Genomic DNA, 19,779 nt, shown 5'->3' with positions numbered 1-19,779 from the left:
TATGCACGTTTTTTCGCCAGTATAACCTCTGACCTTTTCCAAATGCATCTTTATATGTAGTAATAAGTAGTAACATTACACATCTAAAACAAAATTGTGTTTAAAGCTCCCTAAATTTATTCTCCAATCGTCCTCATGGACGCGTGATGCAATGGATAAAGGTGTTAATAGTAATCAAGTCCAAATGACAGCCTCCTAGAGGTTAAAGGTATAAACCTCATGATAGTAACTAAGATTAATAACACTTTCACATGGCTGACGAAACAAGAATAATCAACCACTTATTTGAAATACTGTATAGGTTCCAGAGTTCAACAAAGATTCTTGAATTTGAAAAACTGCACCTAAAGAAGGTTGGAGGTTACAAAAGTTAATTTGTGAAATTAGTCTGAAGAATGTAAATACAAATTATCAAATGAAAAAAAGAAAAAAAAAAAAAGAAAAAAAAAAAAGTGGAATACTAAATCTATAAAGATATTTTCCTCCTTAGATTCAAAGGATCAACGAAATATGATATAGGTAATACATGCAATGGACACATTAGTTACAAGTGTGAACTGTCAGTTCAACATTTTTTTTTTTTTTAAACTTCTCCGCAAGACATACAAGGGACAAAACTGTCAGTTTAACATTGTGTATTTTTTACTTTTGTCACCTCAATTGCTACCCAGATATAAGGGGCTGCTATTATTCAGGGGCAATAGCTATAAGGGCATCCTAAATAGGGGGTGAGATGTTTGTTTACATTACATTTAAGATTCTGTATATTGGTACAGTCAGGGGAAACAGGAAGAGAATTACCAACACTAGCAGCCTCAGGGAAGCTACTAAAGTAGAAAACCTGGTTATCTTTCAGATGCAAGGTTCCTTGTTTACTTGCGATTGTAACGATGTAAGATTCCGTTGTACGGAAGACCAAATCGGCCATAATTTAAATATTTAAATTTATTTACTGAATTTAAATATTTAAATTGATATACTGTTTAAATGATAATATACGTCTACGATGTTTTTATTGGCGCTTTTCTTCGTATTTTTTAATAACATTTTTTTGCACCATTTACAAGTTTTTTTTTACAAATAATTTTTTTAATACTGTAATAGTAAAATTATTTTAGTAAAATTCTATATTGGATACGTTTTTTTATGAAGTTTAAGTAAAAAAAGTTCACTTTTTTATTATTAAAAATACATTTCATGAAAACACTCATTATAAAATGTTCACATTGTTTAATTAAAAGTTCTCAATTTTAATCTAATAGTTTTATAATTTTGTTATTTTGTTACAAATTTCTAATAAAGATTATTTTAATTTTAACGGTAATTTGGTTTTCATTATAAACTCCGTCATGTTAAAGGCTTGAAAATCACTTTAAAATCAATTTTAATATTAAAAAAAAAAAAGAGAAATCAACAGGAAAAAGATCTCGTGTGAAAACATTACGAGATACTTTTTCCGTATAATTAATAAATGTATCTTTATTTTACTATTACAGTATTAAAAAAATTATTTGTAAAAAGAGCTTGTAAATGGTGCAAAAAAATGTTATTAAAAATACGAAGAAAAGCGCCAATAAAAACATCATAGACATTTTGGCCGATTTGGTCTTCCGTACAACGGAATCTTACATCGTTAAAACCGCAAGTAAACAATGAACCTTGCATCTGAAAGATAACCGAAAACCTTACGGCATCTAGGTACCTCTACAGTGAAGGCGTGAGCTTTTGCTGACTGACGAGCCAGTCTGGGGTATTTATATTGAAGGGGCACCAGTGCAATAAATTCTTCAGAACAGATTCGATTAAAATACCTGTACAAGCACAGTGGCTGGAGCTAGGTAGATTGTGTGGGACCTATTAGATTAGATGCCCTTTGCTGGCCCTTGCCTAAGAGGAGAGGTAAATGGTGACTTTGTAGACATAAAATACTGGCAGGTATATGAAGTTTTCTAGCTTGATAGAGGGAACCCGCCTTCCTTGCGATAGCCTTGGCAATCTCTTATGTATTTGTTCCAATTCATGCCACCTGCAAATGATCTTCAGGAGTATATCAGCCCAACCAAAAGAAAAATATTCAGGCAATAGCTTCAATCATAGTCGATGAAGCCAGCAGTAGGGCCTGATATAATGCAACTATCATAGAAGAAAGTGTATTAAATGACACCAATCCTTGAAAGTGATCCTAACAGATAATTTTCATTAATGAATAAAAACTAGTTACAGAAACTATAGTGGTATACCTACAAAGATATGGACAGGCTTCTTTCACTCCCTAAAGATCTTAAGTACTGTTTTTTTTTTATATGGATAGTCATGTACTAAAAGAAAAAGAAAAAAAAAAACAATGCTCTTGTTTTGCAGTTCTTTTATTGCATTACTCCCACCCCCACCCCCACAAAAAAGTAAAAATTACTGATGATTAGACAAGAGTTATATATTGGTCAGAGCCATATTCATTTCTTCTCCAAAACACATAAAAGTTGAGAAAGTAGGAATTAGGGAAAAGGCGTAGAAGGTCAATTCTTTTGCTTCACAATCCCCAAAAAAACTTTACTTAAAAAAAAAGCTAAAGTAGTAATCACATAAAAAGGAAATTGATGTAAGATGAGGTTAGATATTATTTAATGGCACATCAACTATTTGATGTCAAATCTAATTTTTTTTTTTCTTTTTCATTTCATCTGATGAGTACTGCCTGTCAGGAAGTGAAATTGATACAAGAACTCAAAATAAACCAGTCATCTTTTTTGGATTTATTCAAATCATAATTCTATTTTTAGGATTCAATAAATTGAGTCAGAGTTAAAAATAAAAGATGGCGGGAATAGAAACAACGAATGCGTAAATACACCTAAATAATTTACTGCAGATTCACCGTATTACCGATCATCAGAAGTGTAAAATGTGAAGCTTAATAGAATTTTTTTGCCACTTATTATGGACATAATACAAAAAAGATATCAAACCATTAGTTCAATATCTGTGTTTTTTTTAAATTTGATCTGGTTCTCATTTTGAAAGGTCGTTTTTTTTGTGTGTTTTTTTTAATTATATATATATACTTAGTTATATTTTTGGGAAAAAGAAAATTCCAGCAGAGTGCTCTATTACAAGAAAAAAATTTTAAAAATAAAAGCATAATATCTATACTTTTTATTTTCAGAAGTTTAAATGAGATAAGCCACCGATACCATCGGTTTTAAACTTGATATTATCATAATAAAGGTCCATACAAAATTTCAGCTAGATCAATTTAATAGTAGAAAGAACAAACAGAAATTACACACACACACACACACACACACACACACACACACACACAATGTCTCAATGCACCATTCTGGTTTTTAAAAATACACTTTATTGATTTCAAAAAATCATATGGCGCACAATGTCTGGAAAACTCTCTCTCTCATCATTTCCATGGAAAGTGCCTGCCTGAGCTCCAATCCCTGGTACCCTCCTGTAAGACATTAACGGCAAGAACTCTTCTCTTTTTAAAAGAATAGAAATTTTTTTCCCTCCATATATCTAGCAGCAGGTAGAATTTCTTTGAATAAAGTCTTTTTTTTTTTTTTTTTTTTTTGCAAAGGCTTTCTGCCTGTCGAACACATTACCATGAAACTGCTTCCCTGCAGATGACATTAGATTTGAAGACAAACATGTTAACAAACACTTATCATAAATCATCCTCATAAGTAATCAAATTTTATCCATTCCATTAATCACTCCGAATCCTCTCATAATATTCTTCATCTTTCGACAATTATTCCATTTCATTCTGGTCGGGTTCTTGTTAAGGTGCAGACACCTATCTCTAATTTGATTGGCCGTCCACCTTTCTCTTCTTTGTACATTCTCTCTCACATTTTCTATAACGTGTTCTTTAGAAACGTTTGATTTAATCCCTATTTCTTTTGTTTCAGCCGTTTGACTCGTTAGTCTAGTGGTCTTCACCGATTCACTTTTTTGATACTACATTGTAATACAACTTCCTATTCCAGTAGCTTCTTTCAAAAATCTGCAATCTTGTGGAACTCCCTTCCTGTTGATTGTTTTCCTTCTACCTACAAACTTGGTCTTTTCAAGACTAGTGTCAATAGGCATCTCCTGTTTTTGCCAAAAATCATCTTTCATTCTTGTTAGCTCCTTACATCAAGTAGCTTCATGACTTGTCTGAAGTGACCTCCATATCAAAATATAGTCTGAGAATAGTTTTGATAGAGGTTATCTTTAAGATAACCCCACAAATAAAAATGGGGGGAGGGGGTAAATGTGAACCCCATTTAGGATCATACCTTCTACTACCGAGACGACCACCAGTATCCCTGCAGATTGTTTTCCTCCTACTTACAACCTTGGTCTTTTCAAGACTACGGTCAAAAGATATCTCATGTATTTTCGATCATCTTTCATTCTGGTTTACTTCTTACATGTCTTGGAGAGATTTCCATTAAAAGAAAAACAATCAACCCTTATCCTTGAGTGACTTTTGGGCTTTCATAAGTGGTGACTCTTTAGTAAAAAATAAATAAATAAAAAATAAAATACATCAAGAGTTTTAAAGGAATAGGCAAAGGGATACTTACGTAATATAAGATGTGTCAATACACATGCAAAAATGTAGATACATAAGACTGATAATGACAATATGAACAGGTAAAAATAGCGGTAATTCCTTCTTCCAACACAATTGCCAACCCAAGGACAATGATGATCAAAACGGTCTGGAAGAACAAAAAAAAAAGTTTCATTAATGAAAATTCTAACTCAATTTATGTATAGAATGGAAATAAAGAATAAAACAAAGACATTCCAGAAAATAACACAAAAAGTCAACACCAAGGCAAATATGAATCAATGTTCATTTATAACTTTAATAGGTTTTTCAGGATACATGACATAGGGAACATATGAAGTATTTATATATACTAGCAGTTCAGCCCGGCTTTGCTCGGGCCCTATGTACTGTTCATAAGTTTATGTGCACATATATATATATATATATATATATATATATATATATATATATATATTAAAAAGTTTGACTCGTGTCCAGGTAGCCTATATCTAAAATTTCAAGTGTTTAGACCTAAAATTGACAGAGGAGCTTGGTAGAGTCTGTAAAGGTCAACTCTTTCAATTTTGACCTGTTGGCAGCAAAATTTTTGCCCAAAATCTGCTGTATGTCTGAATATCCTTTATGTAAAATTTCAAATGTTTAGACCAAAAATTGGCTGAATAGTTTGTTAGAGACTGCAAAGGCAAAATCTTTTGAACTTTGACCACTTGGCAGCCAAATTTTCAGACAAAAACCGATTAAAAAGTTTGCTCTATGTCTGTAAAATTTAAAATGTTTAGACCAAAAATTGGCTGAGTAATTTGGTATAGACCACAGATGTAAAATTGTTTTTATCTTTGACCCCAATTTTGACCTCATAACATTTGTTTTCAGCTCAAATCAAATTAAAAAGTTTGATCTATGGCCAAGTAACCTACATCTAAAATTTCAAGTGTTTAGACCCAAAATTGGCAGAGGAGTTTGGTAGAATTTTCAAAGGTCAAATCATTGAACTTTGACCCCTTGACAGCCAAATTTCTGTCCGAAAACCGATTAAAAAGATGTTCCCAAATTTCAATACCCCTTATGTCAAATCTCGAGTCCGTAGACTGAAAATTGACAGAGTAGTTTGTAGGGAAATGTACACACACAGACAATTTCACTTTTATAGATATATAGATTAGTTAAGGAATAATTCCAATATCTTTCTTAATTTCGATGCAATTAATGAATTTGTTCTAAATTCCCGATTCTCATTCTTTAAAACTTATTTATTTTAAATTTATTTTAAGAATTGTTTTATTTCTTGATTTTTGGATTACTATAAAAAATTCATGTATATCTTTGCAACTTAAAATTACACTTATGGGGATGATCTATAGATTTTAGTTTTACTTTAAAGTTAAATATTTATCATTATTACTGGCAATAGAAAATTTTATTTAAAAAAAATAAATTAAATAATTCAAAAAATTCATTTTTGGCACAAAGCAAAATCAGCACAAATTTTTCCGATTACAATACCCCAAAAGAAGTGCGAGAGATGGTGTGTAGGTGGACAGTTATGGGATGGTACCAGTAAAGATTTTTTTCCGACATTAAGGTATAAATATATGATTTCATGTATCCATATAAAATATTATACAATATAAGGAGATATGTGGAAGTTGAAAACTCTCAGCCTAAATCGATTGTCGCCCTTTAACTCAGAAGAGCGACCTAGCTACGTCACTTCCTGTTTTTCATATTTCACTCTCTTTTCTGCTGAACGCTCAAACAGTCAACATGTGACAAACACCGCTCCGGTGGAGCTATGAGCCACAACCGCGTTCCTGACTAGCCAGTCAACCGCAAGTAACGTTACTCATCTTTCATGAACTCTTATTCTTTCTATTACTCTTTCCTGTATATATTTATGCAAATAAATTGCATTTGTTTCGTTGATATATAGCGGTATATTTTCGTCTTCATTATGCGACCTTTTGTCTTTTCAATTCCTCTACCATTAAATACATCCATTCACCATTATATACATGGGGTCGGGATCATCTAACACCACGGCAGACCTTCCTACCCCCAACAGATATGTTTTATGCATCGATTTTCAGTATTTGCTTCAAGAGTGCTCAATATGTGAATAGAGCAAGGTCGTGAAAATATCTGGCAATTAAGCTACATAAAATTTTCAGCATAACACAGAATATTTCTTTTAGTTTATTTCTTTTTTTTCTAATTGAATAAAATGTTTGCACCTTCAAGTGGTTTATTAAAACAATTTATCTGTTTATTTAAAATTTTTAATTTTATAATTGGTTCTTTAAGAGCTTCTACCAATCTTTTTAAAAATTAAATTTTCACCCCAAACAAGGCACATTGCCACTTTGATGTAAGGGGCTACTATCAGGGACATAAGCTACAGGGGTACTATGTGGGGAGTTGAGTAGCAAGACGTTGGTTCACGTTACACTTGAACTTCTGCATGTCAGTACAGTTGGGGAAGAAACTACTGGAGTAAAAGGCTCTTACATTTAGGGATCTCAACTGTGAAGGGGTGGGATTTTGCTGCTTGTCGGAGGTATTTACATCTAGGGGGTACAAGTGCTTACAGTTCGTCAGAGCATTCTCCGTTTATGTACTTGCAGAACAGGCAGAGAGATGCTACATTTCAGGACCTATTAGGTTGGCGACTCTTTTAAACCTTGTCTAGGAGTGAGAAACTAGTAGCAGATGCACCAGCCCAAATATGACAACAATACTCCATACATGGGCGAATGGTGGCCTTATAGAGGTACAGGATACTTTCAGGCATTAGTAGCTTTCTAGCACGGTAGAGAGAACCTACCTTTTTCGCAGCGGTCCTAGCAATACTCTGAATGTAATTTTTCCAACTCATGTTTCCTGTGAACGTTAGTCCGAGGAGTTTAAAAGATGTACTTTCAGATAAAGAGTCTTTGGCCATTGCTATTGGTGGTAGAGAAGGTTTCTTGTAGTTATTGAAGGAAACAAGTTTAGTTTTGGCAGCATTGAATGTGACCATCCATTTTTGTCCCCATTCCACTACAGATTGGAGGTCGTCCTCTAGTGTTTCTGCCATTTCTTTAGATATGTGTTCATTTGTTTTCCTGTCGTGTCTGTTATAGAGTGTGGTGTTATCAGCATATATACCCATCTCACAGACAATTTTGTCAGGGAGGTCATTCATGAATATTAGGAATAATAGAGGTCTAAGGATAGACCCCGAGGCACTCCTGCATTTATATCATATTGTTTAGATGTACGACCATTGAGGACAACCTGGATTTTTCTCTTATCTAAGAAGGATTTAATTATGTTAAGTATCCTTCCAGTGATACCGTATGATCTGATTTTCCTAAGAAGACCTTCATGCCATACCCTGTCAAAAGCCTTAGATATATCTAGAGCTACCGCTCTACCCTCCCCTGCTTTGTCAAGTGAATGGTATATATGTTCAGAGATTACAGTTAGGATGTGTGCCATGGAACGGACTTGCCTAAATCCATATTGTTGGTCAGTCAGTTTTATTAACACTGGATTACCACACACCTAAGCAGCTCACATTGAAGAATTCTCCCAAATACAAATAGCACCAGCACATCCTCAAAATCCGAATACGGGGAGAGGGGGGGGGGTAAAAAACAAAAACAAAAAAAAAAAAACAAAGGACACCTCAGTCTCTGCTGATGGATTTTCTTAGAGCCAAAATTAATAAGATACATTTCACTTACAAAAAGAGAAAAAAAATGTCGAAATAAATAAATTTTAAAAAATCCAAGGATTTATTTTTTCTTATTTAATAAAATGTTTGCGCTCTGAAGTATTTTTTAAAACAGTTTATCTGTTTATTTCAAATTTTTAATTATATATACACACACATACAGTGGTGGGTGATGGGAGAAAGATTCTCAAATGAGCTTAAATGTTCAAGAGGAGCGCAAGAGATGGTATGTAGGTGGACAGTTATGGGATGGTCTCATTAAACGAAGGAGTGGTGCAAGTATACAGGGGGTAGGGACTGTCTAATTTTCATAATTCATGGGAGAAAGCTATAATTGTGTTTTACTTTTTATTTGATGAATGCAAAAAACTTGTTTCTACAGAAAAGCTGGCCAAAACAATTCTTGGTGCAATGCCATATAACACCAACTTTCTCTAGCAAATGTATGTGACTGGAGGAGGAGGGAGCATATAGATGTTATCCTGGGAGGATGATACTATGGTGAATGAAAATGGCTCTCAAAGGAGGAGGTAATGACTGGTGGAGTGAATGCATAAGAGGATGAACAGATAATACACTACCCTCCCTAAAAAATACATGAAGGAACGACCATATGACGCGTTTGGTGAAAGAACGACATAAGTGCCACTTGATACTTTTCACCTAAAAAAGCCGTTAAAGTTTTAGAGCATAATGACACTTCTTTAAGCCTTTAAATGGTTATTATGGTATAATGGAAGAAATTTATTAACTATTTAAATACAAAAACAATCTTACAATGTCATCTTCTATAAATATAAAAGCGAAAATGCATGTATGTATGTGTGTTCGCTTTTTCTGTATGTCTACAAAAGGTTTTTTTTCAGAGAAGCGGTCGGTTGCTTCACAACTTTTTAAAACTTTTTATATCACATATAAATCGTAATATCTCACAGTTAACAACGAAGCTCGGCTGTCTATTTAATTTGCTCGATTTCGGGAAGATAAATATTCAACATTTGTCGCTTGCCGCATATGGGTTAGTCTTTTTCCTATAACATCTTGGGAAAATAAAAATTAAAAAAAGTGTTCCGCAGTAAATGAATACTATCCCGCAGTCAAACTTGACTTCATTAACTCATTAAAACGGGCATCTGCCAAATCCAAGTAATTAAATAAATTCAAACGTGTTTCTGTTAGCATCTCGCGGTGGGGCAATCGTAAACGTTGCACATTTTTTTTTCACACTTTAATTTACAACTTTGCCTCAACGGTTCGCGTTCGATCCTCATACTTACTTTTTTTTTACCCCCCACCCCCGGAGTTTCCACACACACACCTCCAGATACCCCTCGCTAGTCTATTATATAAAAGGCAAACTGTGTGTTATGTGTGTGTGTGTGTTTTTTTTATGTGTGTGTCTCCCAAAAACTTTCGACACACATAACGAACACTGACAGAATCGGTATTGGTAGAAAAATGCATCTCTCGGACGACAAATATTCAAAAATTGGCCAAAAAAACATGAATTCTTTGGCTGTCAACTGGGCCGTTTTTTGAAAGGAGGGGTCAGTTTTTGCATCAACATTTTTGCAAGTCATTCATGGTTTAAAACAAGTTATTTTGAAGGCCTGTATGTCGTAATGCGTTTGCTGTTCGCTTTTTTTTACCTCGTTTTCCTCTTCCGCACTACAGGTTCGAACCTGGCTATTGCAGCTAATTTTTCTGGGTTTTTTTTGCACTCACACAGGCACTCACTATTATTTTAGTTGTTTTTTTTGTTTTTTTTTAGGGCTGGGGGGGTAGTTGCTTAGTAGCCTTAGTATACTACCTCTCTCCACTCGGGCATTGCCAGGTACCCATGCTAGTTCTAGCATTAAGTACAAATTTAATGATTTTTTGTGATCAGATTCTCCTTGAAATGTTACACGTTTTGTGACAAAAATCTCAAGTTTTAATTTTAGTACTTACATCGTTCTTCCAAATACTATATTGCCCCCTCTCTCAAGAGGAGGTAATGCCTAGCAGGATTACCCTCCTCTCCTTAAATGGAAGCAGGATGGTATCATGACAACAGAATAGAAATAGGAGGTAATACAAGGGAGGATTACTCCATAAAAGAAGGTTAATGCTTGTGAGTATGGTATCATGGCAACAGAAGAGATACTATACTTAAAGCTCCTGATCCTCACTATGTCCAAGAAAAAAGAAGAAGGTAGTCCATAGGAACATGGTCTGATGGTCTGACAATAGAACTCAATGCTCCAAAGGACAGGTAATTCCTGAGAAGACCGTCATATGATACTACACTCCCCCCATCCTCATTAAAAGATAAAATTTATTTATTTGCGGACTGTTATCCTCATCTTCATAGTTGTTTCACCACGTTTCGCCCAATTAATCCTCTGACCTTCTTTAGGTGGTTAACCGCGACGGAATAGGAATGCTGAGTCTTAACTGTATCCTCAGTAATTACTGCCTCCCATAGTCGTTGTCTCACCACTTTTTGGCCTGTGGTACAGTGGCTAGAGGTATTGAATCTTTACGGTTCCAGATGAGCATTTTCTGAAGATACATACTCAAAGCATGCCAGAGAATTAGTTGGTCAAAATGTGGTGAGACAGACATTTTGATATTGACAAAAATATTGCATATACATAAGTCAATGTAAATAACATATTACAGAATATTAATCATAAACTATTTATAAAATAAATAAGCAAATTAAGAATATCTAAAGCTGTTTGTGTGTGTATATATATATATTTCCCCAAAACCTCTGGCCTTGATAGAAGGAAGACTAAAACTTGCTGCTATGGTTTCAAATGATCTGAAATAACAGCAAGGGAAGACTTGATTCCAAATATTTCTCATATGTTATATCTCCCATGTTTTAGAAATAGGGGACGATTATGAATATCTCCAGTATCAAATAATCCTTATACACTGTGAAATTTACTTTATGTATGAAAATCGAAGAAGAGAGATATAAGATATGAGAAATATTTGAAATCAAGTCTCCCATTGCTGTTATTTCAGATCATTTGAAACCATAACAGAGAGTTTTAGTCTCCCCTCCATTAAGGTCAGAGCTTTCCAACGAGCCTTCATTTGTTAAATTCTGATCAATATTGGTTTTATGGAACAAAACTACACAAATATTTGCAGGCTTTTTGAAGCTTATAATACTATTCCATGGTTAAAATTTTATGACACTTGGTAAAAAAGAACCTATATATATTTTCAAACCATTAAAATATGCCTAGATTTGTATATATAGTGTCCTGGCAGGCAGCTTCAGTTTTTCTGCTTCAGCTGTCTCCCCTGAAACCTTGCCAGGCCACTAATATATATGTTGCTTTGGTAAAATGTGTTTTGTTTTTTTTTTCCAATTATATTTCACTCTTTTTGTATACTAATCGTTTTTGTTCAATGTATGTCTAATATAACAGAGCATATATAAAAGAATAACAGTAGAGTTAAATTCCAAGATTTAAATCATTATTTTTCATGCTAAACAGCTCTTTCAGCATATTACAATTCTGGTATATTTTTTTACAGATCCGTTTCATCATGCAGAAATCAATACCGTTTTTCTTTTTTTTTTTTTTTTTTGCATATACTGTTCAGAAAAATTAGAAATTCTTTGCTTAAGTAGAAAAAATGCAAGACAATAAAATGCTGCAACACATTTTTCTATTGTAATCCATGATTTTTCCAGGCTTCCAATAAATTAATTTGTTCTTTGTTTAATTCCAGTCTTATTTTTTTTGCGTCCCTTAAACACATATGTAATAACAATGTACGGCACTCGTCTGCTTTCAATAACCCCCCCCCCAATTATCTTCCTTTCATGCTTTCATTCTCATTTGTTTACTTCTCTTTTCGAATAAGTACCAACAGTAGTTGCTGAAGCGACATGGTTGCTATGGAAACCAGTCATAAAAAGCGTCTCTCACCTTCTTACATATTGTTACAATTTTCAACACCAGAAAATTCATCATAACATTTTTTTACTGAACGAAAATTGGATTTTTTTTTTCATAATAGCTGAGAAGCTGATCTATAAAACTGTAATAATTGTTTGAAATTTGGTCGAAAAATGATTGAGCAGTGAAGCTTTAAATCAGTTCTAAATGACTAAAACTGCCACTTAACCATATATATACACACACACACACACATTATATATATATATATATATATATATATATATATATATATGTATATATATATACACACACAGTATTTCACCATCTTATGCTATATTACAGAATTAAATAAACATAAACCATCAATATTTCGGATCAATAGAAAAAAAACCTTCACATTTATTCATTTAGATATATAATGAGGACTAACAGAGATATTCAGCATTGTCCAGGGGAATAGATAACAAAATAGAAGATTTAACAAAGCATGCATAACATTATGTATATGTTATGTTTTTGCTATTTAATGAAAAACATGTAAGACGTACTATATTAACATATAAATAAAATACTTTGAGTGTGAAATAAATACATCTGGTTTTGGAATAGTTACTAATGATACACATACACACATGCATGCGTACATTCTCAGTAATGATTTTGAACACGCTTCTCCTTTCTCTCTCTATTTAGCAATTTAGCCACCATCATCTATTTGGGAGAAAATAAAAAGGAGAACGAAGGTTTTGATCTTTAGAAGAATCAGATTGGATAATATAATCGAGGATAAACTTATAGATACCGGAAGGTGGGGGACCATAGATTGAAGCTCAGAAAAGCACTTGCCATGAAAATAATGATAGAACAGAGATAGACTTGCAACGTCTCTTTTGTAGGAAAGAGGTCAAAAGGAGGATAAAAGGGCATCACCTACTAGATTTTGAAGTCGGTTTTGAACCTTTTCAAGACAGGATAGGTACTCCAAGCAGTTTCTATTTATATGTGGCAATAGGACTCCATTTTAGAATGTATCTGGTTCTTATACAGATAAAGGATTGCCTCGAGAATTAAATACCTTCTGGAGTGGTAAAATGGCACAACCATTTTTCTGGTGACCTTGGTAACAGATTTAATGTAAGTCTTCCATTTTAGGTCAGGAGTAAGGGCCAGACCCAGAAGTTTGTCGAAGCAGGGGGCTTCTTTGAGATGAGAGCCACTCATATCAATTGGGGCTAAGTAAGGATCAATCGTGCATATTCTTGAGTGAAATGTTAGTTTCGTCAATTATTAGATCGACCCATCTATATGCACTTATGATATTTATGCAGAATAAGAACTGTGCTATTGTCAGACTTTTCCAGATAATTTATGTAAAACGTTGAAAGTGCCAAAATACTGTGTGAATGAAATTGCAACAGCTAACATCATTTAAGGAAATATTTGCTATCATTGGTTTATTATATAAAAAAAAAAAATGTTTATCTAAAAAAGAAAAAAAAATTATTAAAGAAAAAATCATAAAAAAAAAAATCAAAAACGTTTTTTGTTTGCTATCATTTGTGTGTTATTCAAAAAATAAATATTTACTCATGAAACTTACCTCACAAGGAGTGTTTTTTTTTTTTTCTTGATTTAATAATAATTTTAATCAAGCTCCATAAAAAATTGTCTAATAATTATTCATTGTATTTTCTTTGTAACAACAAAAAGAATACTTTTTTTTTCGTTTTTCACTTATAATTTTCCATGGAGTTATCTTTGTAATAAAAAAAAATAATTTTTTCAGTTGAAAAAATAAATTAGTGTTTGCACAAAAAACATGAAACATTCATTCTGCACCTTTAGGTGTTTTACATAAACTGCCTAGAAAATTCCAACAATAGCACAGTACTTATCCTTCATAAGGACCAGAAAAATCTTTGTATTTAATGCTGTTTCCCATTTGAACTGCACAAACCATTGAAAATACTACTTCTTTCAAACTTTGGTCTAACCGCCAGATCAATGAAGACAAAAAAAAAAAAATATCCACTCTCTGGTATGGGACCAATCTTTCCCCTTCAATAAATCTTCAATAAACCCGCCTTGTCTAAAATCTGCAATATTTCCCAACATTTAAGCAATCAAAAATATCTTCTATGAGTAACGGGTTGATTAAAACGGAAAGAAAAATCAATTGTGGAGATCAATATGTAAGATGATTCCCATGTTTCTCAAAGGAAAATGTTTTGGGAGGCAGACGAAGGGTGAGAAAGGGGTAGGCATTTGAAGCAAAATGGAAATGAGTTGCTGTCATATGCAAGCAAAAGTGAATCATTGAATATTATAAAAATGGCTTTGTCAATTTAGATTGAGCATGTAGATTTTGAAAATAATCTTTAAATATGAAATCGACTTGGAATCATGGAAAAGAACGCTGTGAAAAATGTTTTTTATACTACAGGTCACTGGATAGTGCAACTGGAGGTTTATTAATAAATGTTTACTTTTCTTAGATTTTTAACAACAGACGTATCCATTCTTCTCTCTTCACAATAGGCTAACCCCTCAGGGTTAATACCATCAGAAACTTGAAGAGAAAAAATAAACAAAAACTAAAAGTCTTTGCCAATGATGTATAGTCACAAATCTATATATCTATAAAAGTGAAATTGTCTGTATGTGTGTACATTTCCCTACCAAATTACTCTGTCAATTTTCAGTCTACAGACTCAAGATTTGACATAAAGGGTATTGAGATTTGAGAAAATCTTTGTAATCGGTTTTCGGACAGAAATTTGGTTATCAAGGGATCAAAGTTCAACAATTTGAGCATTTGAAATTTGGTAAAGTTTTCAAAGGTCAAATCGTTGAACTTTGAAAACTTTACCAAATTTCTGTCAATTTTGGGTCTAAACACTTGAAATTTTAAATGTAGGTTACTTGGATATGGATCGAATTTTTTAATTTGATTTGAGCCCAAAACAAATGTTATGGGGTCAAAATTGGGGTCAAAGTTAAAAAAAAAAAAATTTGACCTCCACGCTCACTACCAAATTACTCAGCCAATTTTTGGTTTAAACATTTGAAATTTTACATAAAGCGTATTTAGACATAGGGCAAGCTTTTTAATTGGTTTTTGGCCGAAAATTTGGCTAAAGTTAAAGATTTGACCTTTACGATCTCTAGCAAATTATTCAGCCAATTTTGGGTCTAAACATTTGAAATTTTACATAAAGGGTATTCAGGCATGGTCCAAGCTTTTTAATCAGTTTTTGAAGGTCAAAGTTGAAAGAGTTGACCTTTGCAGACTCTACCAAACTTCTCCGCTAATTTTGGGTCTAAACATTATACTTGAAATTTTAGATGTAGGTTACATATACATTATATATATATATATATATATATATATATTACACACACACATTTGCACATAAAGTTATGAACAGTACAAAGCTCCCAAGCAAAACCAGGCTGATCTGCTAGTCATTCAATAAAATATTTCATAATATCTTTGATTTTCTATTTTTAAATTAACCTAACAAAAATTTTTCCCAAGATGTGACCAAACTCCTATTTTAATTTAACTATATTTGAAGATAAACATATGAAAATACATTTTGTTTTACTACTAAAAATATCACCACTTATTAAGGCCTTAAGGCCACTAGAGAATAAGAGTTAAAGGAATGTCAAATGGACGGTGAAACAATACCATGATGATTGGGCAGAATTTGATTATTTAAAGTAGCTCAACAAGAATTTGTTTACATTGGACTTGAAAACGAGCATGTTGTAGTCAGCTGGAAAGCCGCATCACAGTACTGAGTTATACATATGGACAGATCTAGGAAAGAAACTCATGGAAGTTTTGTTGAGTTTTAGAGAGAGAGAGAGAAAGGGAAATTACTGACAGTGGTTGTAGCTAGAAGAGGTTTTACGAATGTTTTAGAGAAAAGAGGACTTAAAAACATTTTCATGTATGGGTTGTAATGTTAGTCTGTGTATATTTAAATTTATGTGACTTAATTTCCTTTAAAAATCTGTAAATTAAAAAATATTAGAGAACGAAGGAAAATGAAAAAAATACATGGTCAAGTATGAGATGGGCAACTAATTCAGTTAAGTAGAAATTGAAACCATTTTTAAAACAACTAAATCCCAGAAGTAAAACATTTAGCATGTACTTTGTCATTAAAGTATTAGGAGAAAAGCCAAACATTGCTTGGAATTGAATAAGGATCGGTTTATATATATATATATATATATATATATATATATATATATATATATATATATATATATATATAGAGTGGAATGATAAAATTATTGCACTATAAAAGACTACATGATTCCATTTCCGTTTGATGAAAACAGGTTTGGTTTTGTCGCAAACCATCTACTAGTTTGCCAGTTGTGTACAAATCCCAAGAGTGATAGGAGCCTTCTATCATGTCTGAAAGTGACACAATGTTCAATGAGCGGGATCAAAGATATGCCACTGTACAACTCATGCTTTCCACCAATCAAAGTTATGACAACATCCTCAAAATAGATCACTGGTTTGCCACAAATAACAGGGACGTGTCCAGAGTGATGAAAACAAAGTTTCCGGACGTGATTATGGTCTTTGGCATGGTTTCAATTGAGGGCTACATCACCTCACATCTTCAAAGTCGGCTTGAATGTCAACAACAAAGTGTACCTGGATATGCTGACGAGTGTAGTGATGCCCTGGTGTAATCAGTTGGCTGCTGTCAAACCCTGGGTGTGGCAGCAGAACCTGGCGCTAAACCACAAGTCCAAAGAGACCCAGGCTTGGCTTCAGAAGAGTGCTACGACTTTGTACCCTTCTCTCATAGCCCCCCCCCTTCCCTCGACTTGAACCTGCTGGACTACTTTGGTCATACGTTGAGAACATCACCAACATGATCTTCCACAACACCAAAGCCAGCCTGATCGTTGCCATCTGCCGAGTATTTGCCAAGCTCTCGCCAGCGCTTGTGGAAAAGGCATGCTCCCAGTTCCAGACCCATAATGAGGTGGTGATTAAGCCTGAAGGCGGCTACATTGAATAGATGTCATAATCAAGTTACCTGAATTGAAATAAAGTTGTAGTGTTGTTTTCTTTAGGGCGACAACTTTATCATTCCACTTTTTCACCATGCACATAACACTATATTACTCTAATTTTACTGTATCCTCTTCACCTGTTTCATCCTCTAATGTAGCTGGAAGAAGCTAAAATGCTAGAAAACTGAATTATTGCCTTATGCCTATGACTGAAACTTCATTAGAATTATATATAGGTATTTAAAGTTTTAAGGAGGTTGTATCATCATGGATTACTTAGATATTTGGAACATACAAAGTAACCTTTTCTATTTTATAATTTTATACATCTATATATAGAAAAGCGAAAATCTATGTATGTATGTATGTGTGTTCGCTTTTTCTGTATGCCAACAAAAGGCTTTTTTCAGAGAAGCGGTCGCTCGCTTCACAACTTTTTAAAACTTTTTATATCACATATAAATCATAATATCTCACAGTTAACACAACGAAACTCGCCTGTCTATTTAATTTGCTCGATTTCGGAAGATAAATACTCAATATTTGTCACTCGCAGCATGTGGGTTAGTCTTTTTCCTATAACATCTTGGGGGAGGGAAAAAAAAGCGTTCAGCAGTAAATGTCAAACTTGACCTCATTAACTCATTAAAACAGGCACCTGCCAAATCCAAGTAATTGAATAAATTCAAACATGTTTCCGTTAGCATCTCGCGGTAGGGCAATGGTTAACGTCGCACGTTTTTTTTTGTTTTTTTTCACACTTTAATTTACAACTTTGCCTCAACGGTTCGAGTTCGATCCTCATACTTACTTTTTTTTTTTTAACCCCACCCACCTCCAAACACCCGGGCAAATCTCTTGCAAATTTAACATAAGAATACACTTTCAGAGTTTATGTACATTCTCTAATCTTTCTACGTTTATATATAAGAGAGAAGTAAGAAAAGAGATAGGCCTTTAGCCGTGCTTCTCAACTGTGCGATGAAGTGGCTGTTGGTATATATTAACCTATACTTGTATTACCACATAACATATCTATATTATAATTCTCTTGGTTTGTTCCATTTTTTCTATAGAAACTATTGGACTGATTTGGTTGAAAGTTTGTATAGGTCTTTGTTATGATATTGTGCAGCAAATTGAGTGTTATGATACCCAATTGATGCACAATTAGGGATTAAGCGAATAAAGATTAGTATTTAATGCAAAAATGTGCACAAAATTAACCATATTCAACCATCAATTTAGCATAAAATCAACAATCTATAATTTTTGCCCGTTTTTAGCAGTCTAGTGTTTATATATATTTTGCAATATTTACTTAAATGGCAATACATGAATAGAAAAAAAAGGAAGAAAAAAAGTACAATTTGCTTTTAAACTAGTTTAAAACCCAATAATTAGTTCTCGAATTAACAAGTAATACACCAAAGAATAAAATGTAGTATCTGTTCTGATACTACACTTCACCTTTTCTGTCCTCTGTCAGTGAAGGAGAAATCCTTCATGGTTGAGACAATTTTTATTTTTGTTCCTATCCAGAGTGCTCCTTTTTGGGGGGCTAGATTTTCCCTCATATTAAAAACCGACCTTGTGTCTAACTCTGCCCTCGTGGGGAGGCAAGTAAATTGGAACAAATAAAACACCTGCAAAATTTTGATTAAGAAAGAAGGTAAGTCAATGCAGGTGTTGTGCTAGTTCGAATACTGATACGTATCATGCATTGACATCTCCAAATAAAAACTGCAACACCTATGCATGAATAGCCTCCCCATCTGATCATTTACAATTTTTTAGTAGCATTCAAGACGTGTGTGTTGTATACATAGCAATTAATAACTGTTAAGTAGTACACTTGTGTACACGTACAGTCTGGAAGCAAGAGTGGGTTGTGATATTCACAACGCTTAATTTACATGAAACGAATACCATTTGTAGAGAAAATCCAATCACTTGGAATTTTCTCTCAATCATTATTTTTCTTTGTTTTTTGGATTTTTTTCCTCCAATTTCTTCTTTTTTTTTTATTGAGAATTTTTTTCATTATTTACATTTTTTTTTTTTTTTTAAATCTTTTTTTTCTTCAATTTTTTTTTCTTTTTGTGAATGCTATTTTGGAATTTTTTCTCATTATATTTTGTTTAATCTATTTTTTTTTTTTGTTTTTTCAATCTAAAATTTTTTTCTTTGTGAATGCTATTTTGGATTTTTTTAAAAATCTATTTTTATGTTTTATTAGAATTAATTTAAGTTAATTTCAATTCACTTATTTTTTAACATTTATTACCCCAAACAAGATATATTGCCACTTGGAACGTAAGGGCTACTATTTGGGATCATGTCTAGCAGGAGCTGTGGAGAGCTGAACAGCGAAATGTCTATTCACATTACTTTGAAACTTCCGTAGGTTAGTACAGTCAAAGAAGCAGAAAACGGGGATGGAATTCCAAAGTCTAACAGTTCAAGGGAAGAAACTATTACACTATAAACCTTTCCAGCATCTCGGGATTTCAACAGCA

General features: G+C 33.2%; 1 protein-coding gene across 2 annotated transcripts in view; it reads right to left on the bottom strand.

Moving 5' to 3' along the window:
- The window catches only part of LOC145247927 (palmitoyltransferase ZDHHC14-like), a 355,339-nt gene that overhangs the window by 175,063 nt on the left and 160,497 nt on the right, over positions 1-19,779 (bottom strand). For both annotated transcript variants that reach the window (XM_080109566.1, XM_080109567.1), the window contains exon 5: positions 4,590-4,727. In XM_080109566.1, coding sequence (XP_079965692.1) covers positions 4,590-4,727 — 138 coding nt within the window. The remainder of the gene's footprint in view (positions 1-4,589; positions 4,728-19,779) is intronic.

The sequence above is a fragment of the Euprymna scolopes genome, chromosome 26 (genome assembly GCF_053919585.1).
Source record: "Euprymna scolopes isolate OS-2025 chromosome 26, ASM5391958v1, whole genome shotgun sequence".
Taxonomy (NCBI): domain Eukaryota; kingdom Metazoa; phylum Mollusca; class Cephalopoda; order Sepiida; family Sepiolidae; genus Euprymna; species Euprymna scolopes.
The sequence above is the reverse complement of the archived record's forward strand: the minus strand, read 5'-3'. Positions and strand labels throughout refer to the sequence as shown.